Consider the following 24048-nt stretch of genomic DNA (forward strand, 5'->3'; position numbering starts at 1 on the left):
TAGTTTTGTGTAAAAAGAGATATTAATCGCATCACATCTTCCATATTTTCCACTTTAACTTCAGAACTTTAACTTCATACACTTGTTATTATCGAAGTTTTATATAGTAGTATATAATTTAAAAAAAAAAGTGATTTACATTTTTTTACAAAAATAAAGTTATATTAAATAAAATTCTTAAAGTAGATAAATATTAAAATATTGATATTTTAATAACAATATCATACTTAAAGAATATTTTTTTCTCAAATTATTGCCGCAATGTATACAAATCATACATATACATATAACTTTCATTATAAATCAATGGTAACATTTCGAGTTTTTAGTTACCACGATGTCGCGTGTTAATACTGCAGTTCAATTGTAAGTTCCAAGATTCATAAATGAGATTCAATAACCGACAACATTCGAGAAATACCTTGGCATTAAAAATAACTAAAGTTTCATCGTACTAATTCGTATGTGAGTTAACTGTATAGATTTTCTAAAATATCATGTATATGTTAAAACATTTGTAATATATACATTAGAGCTACAGTTAGTACATTGTAAAAGCGTTCTTAGAATTACGAGATTCATATACAGAATACTTCATAAATATATTGAAATGTGACTTGCTTGGTTCGTGATTGTGATTCTCTTAGAGATTTAAATTTCATAAAATAGTTTAAACACGAATATATCTAATCAGTTTTGTAACGCGTACTTAAAAATTGTTCTATATACTGTACAATTAACAACAAGATTATCGTACCCCTGATTTTGATAAATATTTCAAGTACTTCCTATTTCGATATAATCTTGTACGGATTTATAATAAATGGTTGGATGCTATCTATTGGGCCGCTGTTCTTCCACAAGTGCTATCAATCGTTGCCGCGTTTTCTTATTATTTTGACACGTTGCCGAAATCAGACCGACTAAGTGTTTAACTGAATATTCCTGCAAGTTATAATGACACATTTTATATGCTAGTATTGTAGGTAAAGAATAAAAAAATGCCTCTGTGTGTGTGTGTGTGTGTGTGTGTGCGCGTGTGTGCGTGTGTGCGTGCGTGCGTGCGTGCGTGTGTGTGTGTGTGTGTGGGAGAGAGAGAGAATATTATAGGTACCTTGTGTTCCTTAATCCATTCTTCAAAACTATTTTCAGGAAGATAATAGGCTTTGATGTACAATTCAACATACTCCCTATGTAGCATAGGTCTCAACGACGTCACTTTCTCGAATTTTGACTTTAGCTGCGTGAAATCGAGTTGCATTAAAGCCCTACCACCATTCGAACATTTTTTAGCACTGGAAAACCTAGAGTGACAAAATTACATTTCTGTTAATTGGATGTACTTCTTTTAGAATATTAAGTACTTTCAGAAAGATATAATCATATATATAAATTTCCTATACCCTTCTACTAAAGCATGTGTAATTAAGTGAGCCACATTTTCCCATACTGCATTGCATATATTCGTATTTAAAGGTATGTACGTTCCAATAGTATTAAGTCTCTCATTCAAAGTGCACACTTCCTATGAAAAAATATCAAATAATAGTTCAATGTTATGACTGACAAAATTTTGTTTAACAAATATAGTTTAACAAATTTTGTTTAACACACACTTGGATTAGTGCATCAATGTAATTACTGTGTTGAGACATGACGTCCGTCACTTCCCAATTGACTTTGTTCATTAAATTCAAAATATTTGCAACGTCAAACGCTTGTGATGTTACCGCCATATAGACTGGCTTTCTTAAGTCTGCAGCAGACGCTATCGTCTGCATATAAAATTGATGTAAAAATCCTCTCTGAGGACTGTTGGCAATGAGATGTTCTAAATAAGGTTTTAAACCTTCGTATTGCTGTCCTAGAAATATCAGAGACTCGACAGCTACAATACGTTCCGTTAGTCCGTGAAGTTTCTCGGGCTGTGACAAATTCACAATGGATGAAAGCTGTGGTTGTCTTACTTTATCATAATTTACATTGCCATTTTCTTCCATTGTATCGTTCTCAGAGATAATCAATGTTTCTCTGATTCGAGCTAAAGATAATTTTAATTTCGGACTGTACAACGAGTCGCTGTTGATTTGCTGCAAGAATAAAAACCGCATTTTAAATCGAATTCCGGTCACGCGAATGTAATTAAGAATCGTAACGTGAACTTACGAGATCCGATGTAAAGAATAAGTGTACTGTGTAGAAGCATAGTTCGAAAAATTGTATCATGCTCTGTATGACAGTAACCGCGATTGATCGTAAAAGCTTCGACATCTGTAGATATTTGCCGCACACTCTCAGTATGCTTAATGTCGTATTTGTAACCATAGGTCCAGATTGTTTGAGTTTGCACTTCTTTTTAACTTTTGTGTGATCCGGTTCGTCGACATATTCATGCTTTAATTCATCGGGAATATCCTCGTCGGATTCGTCCGAAAAATACGCAGGTTGCTCAAGCTAAATAAGAAAATGTAAAAGACAGAGAGAGATCAATAATATAGACTTATCATTCTGACAAAAATTAAAATGTATCGTTTAAATCTATTGATTTAATGATTTTCCTACATCATCGTTCATTAAAATATCTTCATCCATGGTATCATCCAATCCTATTGTAAATGGTGACAAACCGCCTTCCAGATATTTCTGTAAATCAACTCCCGTAGAATTATCACTATCGCTTAAGGTTGAGCTATCTAGGCTATTCCATGTTTTACAATTATTGAGCGAAGGTTTCAGACTTCGAAACTCCAATAATTGGGTAGCCATGAAATTGGATTTCACAGGACACAATTCCCAACCGTCATTTTCCAGAAACATTTTCAATTCATCCAAACGAGATGCGTGATAATGAGAAAAATAAGATAAGGACTGTTTTTTAATGGATTCCTGCAAGTTCTCCGACTTGAAACCACAGAGGTCTTCCCCAATTTCCATCAACCTATAATTAAATTAAGATAATTTAATAGATGGTTCATTTATTTAGCATCACCTGATAATTATTGTTACATATTATCAATATGCTTACCTGTTAACTATACCCAATACCTGAACAAATTGTTCAAACTTTGTATTTGTCAAATCCGTGTTCATCAAATATATCGATATTTTCATTTCCACATCGTGCCACACTCGGACCATACCGTTCTCTAATTTGTGTTTGACGTATTGCTTGCTTAAAGTCGCTTCTAAATCCTTAATATCGGATTTACACTCGACTTTGTCCTCTTGCACGTTATGCCAATTTACAATTAAATGATACGAATTCAGTATTGTCCACAATGATTTGCACAGTTCCGTGAGACAAGCTATACATGTCTCACGAGGCACAGCCTGACACAGTTGTTTATATTGTCTTTTTACATCACCTCCCGCATAGCGATAGATAACGGCAAACGCCGTGTTATGAATGGCAGCAGTGAAATGCATATGCAATTGATCCATGGCAGATTGAGTCTTTCCTAACAATAAATATGCTTCCTGAATGGAAGAATACACTGCGACATCGAATTCAGTGCACATTTTAGAGAGAGTATTGTCTAAAGTCCTTTCCGCTTGATCTAAAATATTTTGCAAATTCGTGTTCAGTTCAGCAATACAATGGAAATGCTTGTAAGTTTGAGCAGCACTCTGGCATTCCAAAAGAAGCGATATAGCTCCAGGATAATTTCCTTCATTTAGAAGCTCTTGCAGACGATCTCCCGTACATTGCTACAAAATAATTAGGTTTAAAATGTATAAAAGACTTTTAATTCATTTAATGTGACATGAAATTAAAATTTAGCTTTTTATAAGGAATACCCAAAACACACACACACACACACACACACACACACAAAATATTAAGTTTAAAATTGGAGCATAAGATGTCTGAAAGACATCTACGGTCCCAATTTTATATTTTTAAAGATAAACTTTTTAAAGACGAACATAAAATATGAATTGACTTACCAAGGTCTTTATGGTATTTAAACTATTTAACAGTTCTTGGATTACTTGTCGTCTCTGATAGTTAGCTAATATGCCTAAACTCGCTTTGGTAAATTGTTTCTCAGCTAATTGCAAATCTGTCCTTCCTATCTTACATATTTCTAAAACAGCCTCCAGTTGGCCCTGTAGCAGCAAAATCTTGTCAAATTCCGCTTTACAAACACTCTGCTTTTGCAAAATAAGCTGCAACACTTTCTTGGAGACAACTTGATGTTGTTGCTTGAGTTTCTTATAACATTTCTCAATTTCCTTAGGCTGCAATATCGTTGGCAGTTTGTTTAGTTCATAGCGTGATGAATCAAAACTGCCATCAGTATTGAAGTAAACATCTTCGATAGAGTCTAACACATCCTGATCAGGTATAGGTTCACTCTCTGTTGATTGATCCGCCTCGGAGCAGAGGTCTTCACATTTTTGCAAGTCAGGTGGATTAAGCAGATCTGGATTCAAGCCCATAAGTGGCACTTTGGTTGCATTCTATAAAAGATAAACAAAATTATGGACTTCATCTATTTTAATAATAAAACAATTAATGTGTGTGTATGTATGTCCAAATCAAGCGTTATTTTCTTTAATTTTAGCTAATAATCAGATAATACTAATAATATAGAGTTGAGATTAAATAAATATTTTTTCAAATATATATATATGCTATTGAATTATATAGATGTATATACATATATGAAAATTATAAGTAATTTAAATTTACATGTATGATTCAATATAAATATTAAATACAGATGAATTATAATGTATATATTTAAATTAGACATATTGTAACATAAATATAACTGTCATGAGAGACACAATATAATTAAAGTGTTAAATTCTTAAAACTGCTGTTTTATCACTGATCCTCGTTAAAACTAATTACGAAGATAAGAAGTAACGTAATGTCGTTTTGACAGCGAAATGTCAAATTCAACTGTACACATCACTTCCGAGTTGTGATATAACCTAACTTCTAGCAACGCAACAAACGAAGCCGCGCTTATACTTGGCGTATTATGATATTCGCTTGGAGTATACGTAAACGGGCTTGCCTGTTTATTAATGAGGCCGAAAAATTTAATCTTCAAATCCTCCATGATGTCGGATTGCATCGCGATCGTCAGGCCAGACGCATTCTCCCTTGTTTACACGACTACAATCGGTGCGCCCTGCGCTGCGTTTTACCGTGACATTTCTAGAAACGGGAGAGGCATAATAAATCTCGACCGCGAATATCGATAACCTTTCGATTATCTGTAATAGCGAATTTTGATTCAAATCCGACGAGAAAAAAAGAAGAGAACCGATGGCCCATTTTTGTCCACGTATATGTGTGAAAATGAGTGACAATACTGTCGAGATTTGCCAATGATTCCTTTTGAAGTTGGCTCGATTACCTCGGCTGCCTCGCGCTATTAACAAGCAGTGAAAACTTCAAGTTTTCATCATGGTTTCCAATAGTGGATCCGAGTACTGTTACATTCAGGTATGTGTAAAGTTTCGAAACAAGTTCCGAAGATAGTTTTTAATATTGTATCTTAATGTATTATTCTTAATGTATTAATATTGTAGACCAGAAAATAGAACTCTTTTCTTAAATCTTTTTTTTGTTAATAACTTTTGAACAAATAATGAGCGCGGGTTGAAACCTTCTGAAAGTTACTCAGGCTCATATGACCTAGACAATATATGTCAAGGTCAAGGTTATCGGAGCTGGGTTCGTTATTATCAATATTTACTCCAGAATTACGATACTTTTTTATATAAAATATGTTGTTTTTTTTTGCAAAAATATGTTAGTCTTCAGTGTTTTGATTTTGTTTCATTATCTCAAAAATGCTAAAACTTCTTTGTATTGCTTTCTATTAACGCAATAAGACCTATCATATGTTAAGAAATCAACATTTGAATAATGAAAGTGTGTGTGAGAGAAACAGAGAGAGAAACAGAAAATGATTTAAAAAAAAGAGATTAGGACGTTTTTGCCAAAACGATAAATGTGTACGTTAAAAAATTCATAGAATTGACGAAATAAAATAACAGATTTTTTCTGTTTAATTTAATATAAAATAATTTTACATATAAAAAAAATTTTATATCAATAAATTTTAATCTTTTCAACCGTAGAAATATATCACTAGAATAATACTGATACTGTTACGAATCACTATGATAATATATCGAGAAAAGTTATATCTTAAAAAATATCAATAATGAATTCCGCGTATCTGTACTGTAAAAGAAGAGTCGTAAAGAGAGGAATAGTGCGAAAAGAAATAAAATTAAAGTACGCGTAGGATATGCTAACCCACGTAATAACTTGGATAACCATCGAATAACCGCATTTAATCTTCCTGGGAAAGGATCTTATAAATAGAGGCTTCTTCAAGTTCTATAAAATTGGCGTTGAGTTAAATTGAAAACTATAAATTAAAAAGAATAAATTTTTTTTCCTTTTGTGTATGGTTATTTCAATTTTATAGCTGTACATGGAAAAGAAAATTTTCTAATAACAAATATAATAACAGACATTGTATCATTTGTTTATATTTTCGTCAGTAGAATACAATATAGCTTATTCTTTTTTTTATCGAAATTTCTTATCGACATTGATGCCAAAATATACTGGCTCATTTTATCACGTGCTATTCTTATATGTATAAAGTTGAGAAAAGATAAAATGAGAAGAAATTAGGAAATTATTTTGATCAAAACGACAAATGAGTATACGGTTAAATTCATCGAAATTATAAGAATAAAACGACAGAATTTTTTTTTCAATTTTCAATAAACTTTTTCGACTGTAGAAATATATCACTGGATCTATTGCGAAGTTATTATCAACAGTTCCATAACAGTATACAATATTGAATATATAATATATTCTCGTGTATAATGTACGTATATCATCGTTTAGAACATCACGCCGAATAATCTATGCAAATTCCGGGCGTTCATTCTTTGCGATTGAAAGTAATCGATATTGCGATGTTCTTTTGCGGTAAACAATATTACTCAACATTACGTGACGATTATTTATCAGTCTTGTTTGAAGATGTAGTCAAAGTATCGCGCGTCATTTGAGAATTACTGTTATGCACGACTCGACGAGAGCGTTGAATAATTACAGTGATTCTCAACTAGATAACAGCGGATTCGTTATAAAATTACTAAATGTCGACTTATTATATCACGGGCGCTTAAAAGTACCTTGTAACGAGAAGCGAAAGTTACCTATTGAGAAAGACAGGAGCGTAACAGCGAGTTGGGAAATGGTAACGGGACGTGATAAGAGGGAACATACTTGTTGCGAAGAGGAAGATAAAGAAAGGAGGAAATATCAGTATGTCGATTACGTGAAAATTTAATGCAATAAGACAAAAGGTATTTACGGTGAAAAAAATAAAAGTATGATTCCGACGCATCATAATTTGTAGTTGAATGAATCCATTGCGTTATCAAGCCCTCGTTTACGCCACTGGACGACGAGGGGTTGAAATCGATGCGAGCGCAACGGCAAGCGTGGGTGTTCCAGGGTAGACCTGCGATCTCGCGCTTTTCGATTGGCCGTATCCAGCGTAACCCAACAGCCGATTGGTCGACCGGTCCCCCACGCGTCCTCCTCATTCTTCCCCTCCCCCTCCCCTTCCCCAAGTACCAACACGAGCCGGCCGCAGGTGAGAATGGTGAGATCGCGTGGCGCAGGTGTGTTCGCAGGGTGGCTGTGCACCGTCACCGTCACTCGTCCAGCAGGGATCCTTTTCTTATGGGCATAAGTGGGAGAAGGAGGTGGTAAGAGAGCGGAGCGGTCGAGGAAGCGAGAGACCAGAAAGATTCCGAGAAAGGGCGAACCAAGTGGGTGGTGAGAGCGACCTCGCCGAGTCGCCGCGCCGTTAACATTTGCACCCACGCATACAGACGCAGCGCAGCCGAAGCGGAGTGCTCTCGGGGCGAGGGACCTTGCGCGAGCCACCCCGAGGAGTTACTCGAACACCTTGGTGGCGCACCAGATACCAGCGAGCGAGCGAACGACCGAGCGAGTAGGTGATTCTCGCGAAGGTGGACTGTACATTATCGCGTTCGCGAGGAAGAATCAAGAATTCTTCAGGGAGAAGAGAAGTTTCAGTAAAAAGTGAGAGAGAGAGAGAGAGGGAGAGAGAGAGAGAGAGAGAGAGAGAGAGAGAGAGAGGGGGGAAGAGGGAACCCGAATTCGACTTGTCGTCACAGCAACACAGCAAAGAAGAAGATAAAAGAACGCCTGTTCTGTAATTTGTAAACGCATTCGCGAAGCAAGAATGGTACGGAGATTCTGCAACGGTGCGGTTGCACTTGGCATCGCCCTGACGGCCTGCGCCGCCTTTCCGCGCGCCGTCATGGCGATCGACCTCAGCCGCTTCTATGGTCATTTCAACACGAAACGTTCGGGTAAGTCGACAACGATCTCGACACGATGGAATTGGGAAACGGCGAAAATTAGCTGACGTACCTTCGAAAAAGGATAATTCTAAACTGCCACAAAGACCACGAGTCTTAGGCGCGCAATCGTAAGACGATCGCAAAAAGGAAGGAATCGCGTAAAAATAAAATCACGCAGAAAGTTTTATAAAAAAATATTATTTTTAAGTTCTTTTCGAGAAAATCTAAGGAGTTGCACATATGTGAACGTGTATTATAAGAATATTACAATTTTAATGAAACTTTTATCTCGAGTGACTTTATAAATTGTAGAATATTCAAGTGAAGAAGAAATATGTGTACTTTTTGTATATTAAAAAAATGTTATTTTTTCTGTGTTTGTTTTTATTACATAAAAAAAATTTTTATCACATTAAACATACATAGTTTTTTTGTGCATCTTGCTCTCAGCATAAATTTTTGTATAACATTTATTTAATCGATTTATTCGCTTTATGGAATTTCTTCATTGTTTTTATTACAGTATATTTATGTATAAAGTTATTTAAAAACGGTAATCAAATATTACTAACATTTATCAAATATTTGTAGTCGTTCGTAGTTTTATTCTTATCAGTTGTTTTCTTGTAGCTTTAACATCTTGCAATTTAAAATAAAAATTATATCGAAATATTTTATTACAATACATTTTCACAATTTACTACATTTCATGTGCTTTCATATTTTTTTTAACGAATACTAATAACCTAAATTTTTATATAAAGTTGTAGCTGTTTGATGACAGCTTTAATTGTTTATGATAAATTTAAACATGTATTTATATATTTTACGCAATATTAACGTCAGATGTTTCTAGAGAATATATTAAATAATACATGTAGACGTGTGTGTGTTTGAAGGGTAACTCGTGCATTATACTGTCTGCCCAAACTTAATTTTAACTACTGCAACCATTGAAACTATAACAGTTCGAGAAACTAATTTATAGCTCACGTGATTACGAAATTTGAACTGGAGAAGCTTACTGCAGACATATATTAATTAAACAAATTAGCTTTACATGAAACTTACGAATGAATTTGCATATATAATCCTTATCTCGCATATGTCTAAATACATATAAGTTGTTCCACTTCCACCGTCATCTAATTAATTCCTCGACTACTTTGGTGTTGACTTTACGAGAATGTTTAGAGAAATTATTCATTGCATCCAACTTCTTACATCATTTCTTACAGCATCATATACATATTTATTTATTCAAATTATTATGTAACCAAACCATAAGTGACGAATTTGCAAGCAAAATCCGCTTGAAATTAACCGAAGAATATGATCGTCAGTTCGAGAGATAAAAATTAAAAATGAAATAATTAAAAACTTTTTCTTCACATGTAACATATGAGATATACGTAGGTACACGTGTAAACTTTAGCTTATAGGAAGTGAGCTAAAGTAAACGTTTATATGAGCTCACGCGGGACAATTATAAGAGGGTACGGAATGGAGAGGAAGCTTTCAAGAGACACTGTCGCCGTTTGCATCGTGTTCCTCCTGATAAACATTCATTAAAATTAACGGGTCCAGAGAATTACGACGGAGATGTTTCGTTGAAACTCGGCCATATGGGAGCGTGTACTCTGGTTAGTAACGTACGTGTACATTTGCTCGGTCAATAACGCGCATACTTAACGCGTACCGAGTCGCATATAGCCGATGACATTTAGAAACACGCGTTTTTACTCAGTTCGCGGCTATTCAGGGCCGGGATACCGCGAAGCTGGTTTCATGCGGTCGTTGCATCCCCTATCTTACCTGCGCTCCCGTTTTCTTGTAATTATTTATTGCGTAAATCTGATTTTTCTAAACAAAAGTAATGATATTGCAAAGTTACGCCGCAACTAAAACACTTTAAATTCATTTTATTTTCTATTTCTCACCTAATACATTTTGATACTAAAACTTAATATTCGTTGTCTCACCCAAGTCCCCGTTTCTCATAATTGTCTATTGCATAAATTTATTTTTCCTAATAAAAAGTAATGATATTGCAAAGTTGCGCCAACTAAAAAAAATTAGACCCATTTTATAATTCCATCTTTCATCGTGCTTCGATACTAAAAATATTATATCCAATATCCCCTTTCTCACTCGAATTCCCTTATTTCTCACAATTACCTATTGCATAAATCTATTCTTTCTAAAAAGAATAATGAGACTGCAAAGTTGCATCAACTAAAAAAATTTAGACCCACTTTATAATTCTTCTATCTCTTGTACCGTGCTTTGATACTAAAAATATTATATCCAATATCCCTTGTCTCAACCAAGCTCCCTGTTTCTCATAATTATCTATTGCATAAATCTATTTTTTTTTAAATAATGATACCGCAAAGTTGCACTAGAATAAAATTTAGACCCCCTCCCACTGCAGTATAACTTCTGTCTCTCTCACGATGGTTTGATATAAAAAATATTATATCCAGTAGCCCCTGTCTTATCTGACTCTTAATTTTTTTATTTAATTATTTTTCTTCTGTTAATCCTTTTTATTAATTTAATTATCCCTTATGCAGAATTTTTGCCATTTTATGTCATCTTAATATGCATTTTCAGAGTAACGTCGAGAAATAATAAGTCATTTCTTTTTCTACGAATTCCAATCAAAATGAGTAAGAGAAATGAGTAAGAGAAATGAGTAAGAAGTCAAATGAGAGATACAGTCGATAAAACATGTTCTCAAAAATTTAATGAAGCAGAAGTTGCTTTTAGAAATAAGACGTTAGTTGATAAGTTTCTATTTATTTTTCATCTTTCGGTCGTCAGCGAGATGATGAGGTTTGTAAAAACTTTCTCTTCGAGTGGATTTAAGCTCACTTTTAAATTGTTTTCTATGTAACTCGTATTCTATATAGAGAGAACTATGCGCGAATGAAGTTTCAAAAAGTTTATATATTATGAAAACTCTCCGTAGCGTGCATATAGGGAATAGAAGTTCAAAGTAGTAGTTACCGGTCGAAATGCTTGTATTTAACATTCATTAAACCTGTCTAGGTATCTCCCATCTGCAAAGAGGCGTAATCCTATTCTTTAATATTCCCTCCACGATCGTATTTCATTTGGAATGCATTGAGGTCGCGGTCCCGCGGGGATAGCGGCTACTCTCCGGGGAATCATCGCTCGACGTCGATCGGTAAAATATTTGTAATGTCTCTGACGAGAAACGCCCACTAATGCGTGGGAGTCTTATCTAAACATGTAGGAAAAATTGCGACGTTCACGCTCGTGCAGCAATTTAATAATGTCCCGCGGCCGGTTTAAGCTTAATGCAATCCTTGATATGAGACGGATGACGCGATCCGGATACGACTCCGGTAAGTTTCTCGTTGGTGAAATATTTGCCTGAAACCCACGTAAACGCCCTGTCTAAACGTGTGGATGAAAAAGAGAACTGTGACGTATGTGCGTGATAATTTAATAACGTTGATGGCTGGGGACACCCCGCGCCGCGCCTCGCACCGCACCGGTGCGCGGTGGTTCGATACGTTACAGATATTGAATTCTTAACGCGGTCAAAATTGACTGTCACAGAATGCTTTGTGGACACGGTGCTCTCTATTTGCGGTGCAAATTACGTTTACGTGCGAAATGAACGTGGGCGATCGTATAACGAACGTGGCACAATATTACACAATCGATCGCAGAGCACAACCGCTGCACAATATATTTTCTGTTTCGCGAGTGTCACGAAGATTGTTTTTCACCGGATAAAAAATTTTCATTCGATTTAAACATACGTCGTCAAATACAAGCATGGGCATTAAATTACTAATGTTTTTCTCGTTTTAGCAGGACATACTAATAAAAGATCTAGTGTATAAAGTATTACAAAACATTTCCTCTAAGAGACCGTTAAAGATACAGAAATACAGCTTTTCGCGTGGAACTTTTCTATATAACAAGCAGGACATCGATGTCTTATCTCCTGGGAATCGGAACTTCTCAAACAGATGTTCTAAAGGATCTAAGAAAATTTCTTCTCTTTTAAGAGGCTCAATTAATATATAAAAATTTTGTTCTTTCTTTTAATAGAATCAGTATATAAAAATTTTGAGTTTCGAACGACTTTTATGAAATCTGACAATATTTACTGTTTTGTGTGTGTATTTGTGTGTACAAAGACTTATATAGGGAGACTTAATTGCGAGAAAAACTTTGACGAAGGGAGAAGGATTTTACGAGCTTTAAGGAGCAAACAATCAATACGCGTTTACGATTGTTCTTGCAGTTCTATCAGATTAAGTGTTTTGATTAATTGATTTTTCAGGATCGTTAACTACGCGCGCCTGCTGTTGCAACGTGAACTATACGATCGCGTGTGTTTGTTTAATTATTCCGAAAGCCTCTCGCACGAAGCATGCTGTCGCATTACCCGCATGTTTATAATTTCCGTTTCGGATCCCTCACTTTAATACGTTATCGTTGTAATTTAATCATCCGGTGACTCGTGACCGTCCCACCGACGAACGTAATTGACTTTCTCGAACTTCCATTTTCGCAGAATAAGATTGAGTGCACGTATTGTATGTATACACACACGTTTCTGATTATTATTTGAAAACGGCATACGTTTCGAGCTTACTTTCCTCAATTTACTTTTCTCAGATTACTTTCGTCTGATTATTTTTCTCAATATTAAATAAAAATCGAGAAAAGTTCAAATAAGAGAAGAAGACTATATATATTCGGATCGATCTCGGTACTTAATAATATTTTTGTGTGAATTTTACAATTTCCTAATTTCTTACTTTTCTCAAATTATTTTTCTCGCTCATTCAAAATTTATTATGTGCGTTTCAGAGGCTTGCCATCCGTACGAACCGTTTAAGTGTCCGGGTGATGGTATTTGCATCTCGATACAGTATCTCTGCGACGGAGCACCCGACTGTCAGGACGGATACGACGAAGACTCAAGATTGTGTACCGCAGGTGAACTTAATTTTGAATTCATTAATTAATTAGATCTAATCGACAGTGCGACTCACTTAGCATTATTAATTACGTGTCTCGTTCTAACTATGGTAAACAGATTCGCAGTAAAACGTATGATCTCATATTTTATACTTTTAATATTATTTTATTTATATGTTTTTCTCTTTAGTTTCTCTCGTAGGATTATCTCGTATTTGGCGTAGATTTTATTTTATAAATACCGATGTGAATTTTATATTATGCATGTACATACACTGTATGAGAGAGAGGATATCGCAGAGTATGGATACACTCGATGATGTTCCGTGCACTGTATGTTGTACCAGACAGCTGTAATAAGGGAGGGATTGCTGTTGCATTCGTTTGACGTAAAATGTGATCTTTTATTTCACTTTCTACTATATTCATAAGTATTGATTAACCAACATTTTGTATGTTTATTTTTTTGGATATTTAGAGGAAATTCCAATTTATTTAAAGATGTTTATGAGCACGGTGCTATTGATCCCCGGCGTAGTGAGTCATTATGCATTTTGCATTTATTTTGTTTCATTTTATTATAGCGATGTAGTAATTTTTATGGAATTTTGCTTTTTTGCCATTACAGCCAAACGACCGCCCGTAGAGGAAACTGCGAGTTTTCTACAGTCTCTGCTAGCCAGCCACGGTCCCAATTATCTAGAGAAGTTGTTCGGAACCAAAGCACGCGATACGCTGAAACCTCTCGGTGGTGTGGAAAAAGTGGCCATCGCGCTGTCCGGTAAGTTCCTTGGAATTATATACTTGGCGCTACTGAACGCGACACCAAATAGAACATGATTGGACTGTTCGACTTCTCCGATAGCTCACTGTGAAATCTTTTCCACGTATATCGGAAATCTATTAAAAGCAGCAATATTGCCGCGTTATACAGAACGAAATCGCAAGTATTTTAATCCAACTTCATATAAAAAATATCGGTCGAACAAATATTTATCTTGTTTAATTGACGCGGTGGTGTACAAAGACTTGGAATTTAGAAAAAGACTTTCTTGCGTCGTTGCTACTCTATCGTCGAAAGATCTGATCCCGTGACTTGGCCCCTGACTATCTGTTTCGGCCGTCAGAATCGCAGACGATCGAAGACTTTGGCGCAGCGCTGCATCTGATGCGCTCGGATCTCGAGCATCTACGTTCAGTTTTCATGGCGGTGGAAAACGGCGACCTGGGCATGCTGAAATCTATCGGTATCAAGGACTCTGAGCTGGGCGACGTCAAGTTCTTCCTCGAGAAACTCGTTAAGACGGGCTTCCTCGATTGAACGATCGTACTCGCCACCGAACCGAAGACCTTTCGTTTGATAAAGCCTAAATCATCCTTTCTGCGGACACTTGGTATCTTTCCTTCGTCGCGAGTTCTTATGCGCAGGATATAGCCTGTCGTTTTTCTTTCCTTTCTTATCCTTTTCGAATCTTTTGCTCTCGCTTCAACGTGCCGAGCGCGATCACGAGCACCGAGATGATCATTGAGATCTGTGTAGGAAGCGAATTTCGAATCTTCTGCATGACGAACAATCAGATGGGTCTCCATTTCGTGTATCTCGTAACTCTATCACGTTTAGACATTATCATTTCGCGCGTCAAACGGACCGTTGATCCGCTTGGAGAAAGTGCAGTACAATCAGAACGTGACTGATATAATTAATGTACTCGGAAAATTTAATTATGCTTTGATTTGGATTTGAACCGTCGTTAGGAAAAACATAATAATCAAATAACTGAAAAGCGTATTAAGTTCTCTGAACGATCTACGATCCAATATTATCTTTTAACTTTTCAGACTAAAACATTTTATAATATGTTACTACTTCCTCTAAGTTTTGCGATTATTGATCCTAAATAACGCAATCGGATTTTTATGAATATGATGAAGGAATTTGTCATAATATTTTTAAAAATTTGTCATATTTTAAGTTTATGAAGATACTTTAAACTTTTTCATATTTTATAAGTTTTCTTAAGAAATTATAAAATAAAGACTTTTAGAATATTTAAGAAGCTTCATATACATGAAGAATTCTTGAAAAAATGTAAACTTTCTCAGTACTTCTGAAAAGTGTTTCAATTCGTATAACAAATCTGATAAATTTTCTAAAAAATTATAAAAATGCATATGAAATTCTGAAAAATTCTGAAATTTATATAAAAATTTTGAAAAATCACATAAAAATCACTTCTCACCAGACTACGATTTAATCGGATCTCTTGCGTTTTCTCTCGCTTCTCCTAACTACGCGTCGAGGCGCATCCTCTCCTCGTGTGAACAAGTAATGAGCTTTTGTCCGATCTATTTCTAAAATGTTGAGCTTCCTCATGTATCTTGTAGCTACTTTGCTGAACTTTTTGTTAGGGTTCTTTCACTCTATGCACGTGTACACTGTTGTGCGTGTCTTGGCTTTCTTCGATGTACTGTATCTTTAAATATGCGAGCACGTACACGGTACTGTCTTGCATAAATGATGAAACATTAATGACAATCGTTCGCGGAGTCGGCAGTGATATAACAGTCCGACTGTTGTGCATTCAAAACTTAAACGCGAATTATTTTCGTGGGAAATTTATTATGATTATATCTACTCGAAGAATTGAAATGTTTGAGATTGTGATTGAAGTGTTATGAGATTGTAATTGAGATAAAATATCTACTTAACAAATTAAAATTCTTAAACTTAAGTAAGATCTCTTCTGAAAGAATCTCAATGAAATTGCTAAGACCTCAGAGAGTTCAAACTTGAAACTTCGCGGGAGGAAACTCTCAGAAAGTAATTACGCTCAAGCACGTGGCAAGGGATGGTTTTTAATCAAAATCACGTTAGTTCACATGGAAAGGTCGAGCGGAAGAAGCCGATAATGTAATTCTTATTAAACGCAATGCCGTAAAATTGGCTCTCCAAGAAGCAACTTATCTCTCGCGGATGCACAACTATTGGACCTCGTGCTTCGGTAGTTAGAGTCGGAGGTGGCGATCTACATTACTCTTAATTATTTCTGCGTAAAAGAACTACGCACACACACATGTAACGATTATTCTCAATTATTTCCCCAAGATATCCTTTTAAGCGTAATGTCCGACGATGCTACGTAATTTCTGTTGCAATTGCGGAGTAATCTTATACATGTATATTGGTGACGCTATACAGGGTGGATCAAAAGTCTGGATACACCCAAATATCTTATAAACGATACATTTTAGAAAAAAATGTTTCAAACAAAAATTGTAAATCTTAAAAAGACGCATTTAATGATAGTATTTATTTGACTTAAAATGGCGTTGTCAAGGTCACGTCAAGGTCAACTTAATTTTTTTAAATGGAACCCCCTACTTTTTATTTCAGATTCTTGTAGGTTATGTTGAGACGATTTCAAAACACATATCATAAACTCTTTTCCGATGAGAACTTTCTGAGTTATGAGTCTTTAAAGTTTAAATACCGCCGGCATTAGAATTATCCAAGATCTACCGCGTGGAGGTTGCTCGGTCGGATTTACATCTCTTGTGTGCGTGAGTGCACGTGTATATGCATGCGTGCATGCGTGCGTGCGTGCGTGCGTGTGCGCGCGCGCGTGTGTGTGCGTGTGCGTGTGACGCAGATCAGGACCCTAGAATTCGTCACTCCTTTAGTATTTTATTACCGATTAGCTCATTATCAAGCTGTACAAGGTCAACAGTTCGAACATTTATTATAACACAAACTCATGTTCATTTGTTTATCTACTTGCTAATTCACTCACACACCTGCTCGTTCATTCACTCGCTCAATCGTTCGATCACTTTCTCAATTACTCGATCACTCACTCATTCCCTCACTCACTCACTCGACCATTTACTCACCCACTCGTTTGCTCGCTTGCTCAATCATTTACACGCGCGCGCACGCACGCACGCGCACACACACACACACACACACACACGTGTAACGGAGAGGGTTGGAGTAAAAAAATACTAGAGACGAAGTCTAGGGTCCTGATCTGCGTCATACACACACACGTACACATACACACGCACGCACGCGCACACACACACACACACGCACACACACGCACACAAGAGATGTAAATCCGACCGAGCAACCTCTACGCGGTACATCTTGGATAATTCTAATGCCGGCGATATTTAAATTTTAAAGACTCATAACTCAGGAAGTTCTTATCGGAAAAGAATTTATGATATTATATATTGTGTTTTGAAAACGTCTCAACATAACCTACAAGAATCTGAAATAAAAAGTAGGGGGTTCCATTTGAAAAAATTAAGTTGACCTTGACGTGACCTTGATAACGCCATTCTAGGTCAAATAACTATTATCATTAAATGCGTCGTTTTAAGCTTTACAACTTTTGTTTGAAACATTTTTTTCTAAAATGTATCGTTTATGAGATATTTGGGTGTATCCAGACTTTTGGTCCACCCTGTATAGGGAGAGACGAGAACTTTTATTCGGATTTTACTGCTGGAACAGTATATTGATTTAAATATTTTAAATCGTTCTTTTACGTATGTTTTGTTTTTTAGCTTTGTCACCGCATGATCACTTCTTTTTGTGTAAATGTTTCGCGACGTGACACCGTGACGAACAAAAAACAAAAAGGAAAAAGAAGAATGAAAGGTAAATTCCTTGCCGAGAAAGTCTTCGGTATTTAAGTATCGGGTATTTCCATCGCATACATGCACCAAATTGTAATTCTTGTTTCGATTAAGATGGCACTGATGGATGCGGATGTAAGATGAAGCAGCCTTGTTTAACGTTACAAAAATATGTGATGGAAATACCGCCTTTCATGTTAAAAAGAACAGGTGATTTCTCTCGGTGCGCTCGTGAACGTCGTGCAATCGTAATATATACAATGCGATGATGTTGCACGCAGTTTTAAAAGAAAGGGTACAAAAGAATAATAAAAAGAAAAAGATGAGAAAACGGAGCATCGCGTCGCGTTTTTTCAGGGTATGACGCGCGTTTTACTTATTAGAAAAAGAAAGCAAGATATAAGATATATATATATATAATGCTAGCGTATGATATTTTCATTACGGCAACACGATACATATCAGTACACATACATATCAGTAAATTATATATTTAAAAAAATTATATTATAGATATATATATATAAAATAACGGTACCGGATTCTTTCGAGGTATATAGCGTTTCCCGTCGCGCTTTCCTTTTACTTTGAAGAGAGAGAATTAATGCATTAAAAATTTCTATATATACACATTCTTATATACACATATGCACATAATATATGTATGTATATAAATTGTGCTATTCGCGACAATCGAGAAATCGCGGACGGGCGCGAGTCTGATTCTTTTTTTACCTCGAGAGAATTAATAATGCATCCTTTCTGGGATAAATAACGACGTATCTATTTACTAAGCGTATCTTTTAATCGAAAACGATACATTGAGACATATCTTCTAATTAATTTAATTTAACGTAAGCGAGTCTAGAGGTATATAAATATTATACATATATACATAGCAAATACATATCAACAGAGAAATCACTCTTTTATCAGATGGTAGATAATATTTTGGTATATAAAGAAGAAAAAAATGTTTAATATTCCCTCCAGATGTCAATTACGGTCCAAAGTAGGGCCTGGACCGAGGGCAAAATCCGAGGGAACTTGTGTGTTTTAGTGAACAACGGGGTATCAGACTAGGGGGTCATGGCACGCCGCGACATCCCTTTCTCTCTCTCACTCTTTCTTTTTCTCTTTCTATCTATCTCGCCTCTCCGCCGCCTCGTGCCTTGACTCTTTGGCCCCAATTTCGAGTCGTAAGTCATAAGGTCAAATCTATTTCCCCTGAAAGCGGCAGACCGGAGTTCCACCGATATCTGATATACTTATATACATATGTATGCCACGTATCGAAGGCGCGTTATTCATTATCTTGGAATGTGATAAGAGATTAAATTTTCTTCCCCCCCTCTCTCTTTCCATCTCTCTCTCCCTTTCTTCTTCCTCGTTTGTATGTTTTGTTAATATAATTTATACATGTTACAGATACTTAGCCACGAAGTATGGACGAAGCTGGTTTGTGTATCAATTTTATTTTCTCTCACTATTTTATTGTATTTGATCGATGTTCAAACAAATAATATCGATATTCTTTTTGATTGAATTAAATTAGCGATATTTTTTTATTAAAAATACATTAAATTATATTTCATAACTTATTATACATTTATTAAATGACACATTAAATTTCATAACTATTTTAAAAAATGCATTTACTCTTATTTCTATACTAGACTTTTATAAATCTGCGATCTTGATTAATCCTGATTTAAAATGTAGACAGCGACGCAACTGGTTTCGAGAAAATTGTCGATCCGTCCACAGTTTCGGTAACGAACGGTAGCTCAGTGTCCTATCAGTACCCTTTGACATGAGGCCTGGTCTTTTTAACTAAACTTTTGCACTAGTTCATCTTTTTTCCTTTTCTCTCCAAGAGGAAAGAAGAGGAAAAAATATGAACTGGTGCAAAAGTTCAGCTAAAAAGGTTCAGGTAAAAAGAACAGGCCTATTATTATGACAAAGGGTAACAGAGGGACTTGACGCTGAATGTAAATGGTCGGGCTGAAAGCGACGTATCGCAAAAGGAAGATTACATCACGTTGTAATTTTTATATATGATGGAAATTAATCGGTTTTAAAATTGCGTAACGTGGCAAAACAGAATTATAATAACAATTTAATATTAAATTTAATATTAAACAATAGCTTAATTAAATAATGAAATGGTAATGTTTTCGCACGCGTCTTTTAACTGCACCAAATTCAATAGCAATCTATTTCGCGTTATATTTAAGTTCAATTTCCAGTTCAACAAATCCTCCTTTGTACCCCGCGAAATTTATCGAAAGAGGAAAAATATGCAATAATCGAATTAACAGCATCGTTTTACGCATGTATAGGGACGCTTTTTTTGCGTAAATTTAAATCTACGCAAGTGAACGCAAGTGAATCTGACAGCTCTTATGAAAATATTTCACCTGGTTATTATGCGCGCGATAGCATGGTCAATTAATTGATTAACGAAGATACGCGGTGCTTTTTGTTTTTTTTCTGAATACGTTTACGTGTACGCGTTGTTTCGTTGCTCTCGTTGCCCATTTACATTGTTGCGTTATATTGTGTTGTAATATGCGTATGTATACATCGCTAAGTAAACGTTAAGTTAATCAATAAATCGAAGTGATTATATAGGAGAGACGCATGTAATCTTCAACCTTGTCATTTCAAATTGATGGTACGCACGCATATGTATGCATATACACGATCTATATGTAGAAAAAGAAAAAAAAAGAAGATATTGACCATTTTAATTATCAGAGATTTCAACGATGTGATAATGTATTAAAATATCACGCACTGTCGTATTATCTGTATATGTTACCTTTCGATTTCTGATTGTTCTACTGCCAAAGTCTCTTATTATACGTCAAGTTACACGGCAACTTGCGACATTCTACTGTAAAGTAATCATCTGCTTCTTAAGATTTTGTACTTCTCTATTCGATTGAATGCCAGGCGCTCTTGGGAATGATTTTATCGCAACAATTATAATTGTTAAATAAAATGAGAACGCTTCTTTTTACTTTTAATTGCTAATGCCTACAATTATACATCATGCGAAACAATTTCACCCGTTAATCGTGCACGCGAGCGTGAGCGTACATTGCAATTGCTCGATGAACACGATTAGTTACGAATCTGTAGGCCCTGCCTGCATAATCATAATTTCAGAAGATTGCTTTTTACTGTGTCTCACCCTTTGCATTTGTTTACACTATTTTATTGGCGACGTGATGCGATATTCTGATCTACAACGTACGGCTTTTTATTTGACAGAAATACTATGTCCGCTAGGAACAAGAATTAAACGAATTTCGCTACTTCGGATTGCGTGCTAAAAAAATATTGAACGTCGTGATATTACTTCAAACATCTTGTTTTTTGGATCGTTTAAACAATAAAATATTACGGAAAGACTTCTGAAAAAAGTTATCTATTTATTTTCATATAATCCATATTTATGCTACTACATCAATGTCACAGAAGGTATCGTTTAAATATATCTCTTTTTTTATGTACAAGTAGAAGTTGATAATGAAATGAATTTTTTATCAGTCGGTTTCACCAGTTCGTATTTTTCGGTAACTCCACCAAGATTGTTCAATTCTTTGACCAAACTCCATATATTGACTTTACTTGAGACTGTCAGTTTTCGTTGATCCTTGCCATGGCTACGTGATTTAAGACCCATTGTTCGCGCAATTCTGAAAGATTGAAGCATTGTTACCTTCAGTGGCATTTCTTACAAATGTTATGTAACTTTTAAGTGACATACTGATGAATCACAATTCTGTCTTCTTTAGGAAAATCCAGAAACACAATGTCTTTTCGCGAGTAAGTATCCATTTGTAAGAGATCTTTAAACAATTTTCGACATTTGGTTTTTATTTCCTGCTCCGTATAAGAATTTTTTTTTAGGCCAAGACCTTCTCGATTTATTTGCGTCTTAACCCTAAAAATAAAAAAATGAAAATTTATAAGCAAAAGAGATAAGAGAATAAAATTTTTTTTTAGAAATAAAGGAACAATGTCGTTTCTTACTAACAAGGCAGACATGGGTTCCACAATACCCTGTTCGGATTTTCCAAGACCACCGCCGGTCCAACCCATCATTTTCATCATATTTTTCCCAATGCAATTAGATACTTTCCAATCGTCGTCAGATTGAGATTCCTGAGACTTTAGTTCTTCTGTCGTTACAGTTACTTTTGTACCTATGTCCCCTTTAACCTGAATTTTACAATATATGTATATATAAAAATACTTAAAAAAAAAATGAAAATTGTATTTCTCTCTTATGCAAAGATGATGAAAAACATTACATTTATGTTTTGCTATAATTCATTATAGAATAACATAAATATTAATGCTAAGGATTTTCAAGATGTCCCTATCTCTCTAACTAAAGATACGTTTAGTTTTTCTTTACCTTAACTGTATAGCAGTGTTTCTGTAATTTTTCTAATGCAATAGTGGCTGCTTTTTGTCTGGCTACTTTCTTATTGATATCAGTGCTATAACTCAATTTCTGTGAGTCAAAATTAATAGAGCATTCCCTGAAAAGAGTTGATAATGAGAAATATTCCATGATAATTTTTGCAGCTGTATCTACGAATACAATTATGTTTATAAATATTGAATTTATATAACATACATGCACATGCACGCACACATATATATAAATGTGTGTGTGTGTGTGTACGTGCGTGTGTATGTGCGTACAAACATAAAACAATTTACTCTTTAAAATATAATACAAAAATATGCTCACCAGCCTTCTTCTGTCTTAGAGTACTTCCAATTCATAGCGATACCAGATACTGCAGCTGACATTTCTAATATATTTAGTACATTATCGTTAGTACCTGGTCTTTCCAACAGAACAATGTCTTCATATGGATGATTTTTATCTTTAAATGAGACATTTTCCTCTGTTTTTATTTTTTTAGATGGTCCTTCTTTGATATCAGGATTTTCGCAAGACTGATAATTGTAATTCATTATACTGGATATAGATTCTTTTTTTACATTAGAAAGCAATTTCATTTCAGTATCAAGCTTTTTATTTTTTTTAGAACGCTTTTTACGAGATTGGTCAGTATGATTAGCTGTGTTTGGTATAGGCGTATTTGGTATAGATTCTTCTGTGACAGTGGATGTTTTAACAGCGCATCCTTCAAACATAATGTCAGTATAATTATCTAGAGATGGCAAATAACACATTACTTGCCATCCCTGTAATTATTACATTTAATAACAGGGACATACACTGTGTATAATAAAATACGAAAAAAAAGAAAAAAAATTATTAAATCACAACTCACAATTTTTCTTTATACCTTTCACCTTAGAACTAGCTGCCTCTGATGCTTCCACAAATGTTCTTTGTAACTTTTTCTTTTGCTTTTCTCTATATTCAGCTGCAACATCTTGCGATAATTCTTTAACTAAATTCATCGTTTCTTGTGGATATCTGTAAGAAATTTATACAAATATAAAGCTGGAAAAATAGTGATATGTGTGAGAATGATCGACTCATGATAAATAGATCTCAGGTCAATCTTGATCAGCACCACATAGATCTCATTTCATAAGAGAAGATTGATCGAAGAAAGTTAAAAAGGTATAGATTTTAGAACTATATTAAATTTAAGAATCTGAAGGAAAAAGTTAAACAGTTCCGTAAGGTCCAATATAGTAGGCTGATACTGACAACCTGGCAGAAGTCACAGTGGCACTTTTTAGATCTAAATATTTATATAGCTGTAATAGTAGCAATAATGAATGTGACTATATCAACAGATAGAGCTACACCTGCTTCCACTACTGCAATTACTATAGCTTGCTTGCTTTTAAATTTATGACATCTGTCTTCCAGGTTCTATTTTAATTACAATGAGTATGTACGAGGGGCACTATTTATATTTTGAGCCTAATAATAAAAAAACAGTAATTTGTCATTGAAAATGACTTTATTGTTTTTCAAAATATTCTCCTTTATGATCTATACACTTTTGCATGCGTTCGAACCACTTG

The 24048-nt window shown here is 35.1% G+C and overlaps 3 protein-coding genes across 5 annotated transcripts in view; 1 reads left to right on the top strand and 2 right to left on the bottom strand.

Moving 5' to 3' along the window:
* Nucleotides 1–261: 261 nt before the first annotated feature.
* Nucleotides 262–5157, bottom strand: Vps50 (vacuolar protein sorting 50). Its single transcript, XM_018452035.1, has 9 exons — nt 5031–5157; nt 3949–4464; nt 3026–3708; nt 2563–2938; nt 2167–2454; nt 1617–2090; nt 1404–1525; nt 1115–1304; nt 262–945 (listed from the first exon to the last, which is right to left on the bottom strand). The coding sequence occupies exons 1-9, from the start codon at nt 5088–5090 to the stop codon at nt 835–837; spliced, it is 2820 nt and encodes a 939-aa protein (XP_018307537.1). The 5' UTR covers nt 5091–5157; the 3' UTR covers nt 262–834.
* A 2529-nt stretch (nt 5158–7686) lies between these two features.
* On the top strand, nt 7687–14704 carry LOC108725185 (IDLSRF-like peptide). The gene is made up of 4 exons (XM_018452036.1): nt 7687–8403; nt 13255–13383; nt 13994–14146; nt 14493–14704. The coding sequence occupies exons 1-4, from the start codon at nt 8274–8276 to the stop codon at nt 14684–14686; spliced, it is 606 nt and encodes a 201-aa protein (XP_018307538.1). The 5' UTR covers nt 7687–8273; the 3' UTR covers nt 14687–14704.
* A 4934-nt stretch (nt 14705–19638) lies between these two features.
* Nucleotides 19639–24048, bottom strand: part of LOC108725194 (NF-kappa-B-repressing factor) — a 10232-nt gene continuing 5822 nt past the window's right edge. The window contains exons 2-7 of one of the 3 annotated variants that reach the window (XM_018452057.1): nt 23352–23485; nt 22784–23186; nt 22442–22568; nt 22058–22242; nt 21788–21964; nt 19639–21716 (exon numbers count right to left, since the gene is read on the bottom strand). In XM_018452057.1, coding sequence (XP_018307559.1) covers nt 21524–21716; nt 21788–21964; nt 22058–22242; nt 22442–22568; nt 22784–23186; nt 23352–23485 — 1219 coding nt within the window. In that variant the 3' untranslated portion in view covers nt 19639–21523. Of the gene's footprint in view, nt 21717–21787; nt 21965–22053; nt 22243–22441; nt 22569–22783; nt 23187–23351; nt 23486–24048 lie in introns of those variants that run through there. The other 2 variants (XM_018452056.1, XM_018452058.1) reach the window with 2 other exon arrangements.

The sequence above is a fragment of the Mycetomoellerius zeteki genome, unplaced genomic scaffold, assembly GCF_001594055.1.
Source record: "Mycetomoellerius zeteki isolate Tzet28-1 unplaced genomic scaffold, Tzet1.0 scaffold328, whole genome shotgun sequence".
In the NCBI taxonomy this organism is placed as follows: domain Eukaryota; kingdom Metazoa; phylum Arthropoda; class Insecta; order Hymenoptera; family Formicidae; genus Mycetomoellerius; species Mycetomoellerius zeteki.

Excerpts from the sequence above, each read along its gene's own strand:
- Vps50 (XM_018452035.1), bottom strand. The coding sequence starts at position 5,090 with ATGCAATCCGACATCATGGAGGATTTGAAGATTAAATTTTTCGGCCTC. Across the intron at positions 2,455-2,562 it reads ATATTTTAATGAACGATGAT|CTTGAGCAACCTGCGTATTT; the intron begins GTAGGAAAATCA and ends TTTCTTATTTAG. Across the intron at positions 1,305-1,403 it reads ACACATGCTTTAGTAGAAGG|GTTTTCCAGTGCTAAAAAAT; the intron begins GTATAGGAAATT and ends TTGTCACTCTAG.
- LOC108725185 (XM_018452036.1), top strand. The coding sequence starts at position 8,274 with ATGGTACGGAGATTCTGCAACGGTGCGGTTGCACTTGGCATCGCCCTG. Across the intron at positions 13,384-13,993 it reads CTCAAGATTGTGTACCGCAG|CCAAACGACCGCCCGTAGAG; the intron begins GTGAACTTAATT and ends TTGCCATTACAG. Across the intron at positions 14,147-14,492 it reads AGTGGCCATCGCGCTGTCCG|AATCGCAGACGATCGAAGAC; the intron begins GTAAGTTCCTTG and ends TTCGGCCGTCAG.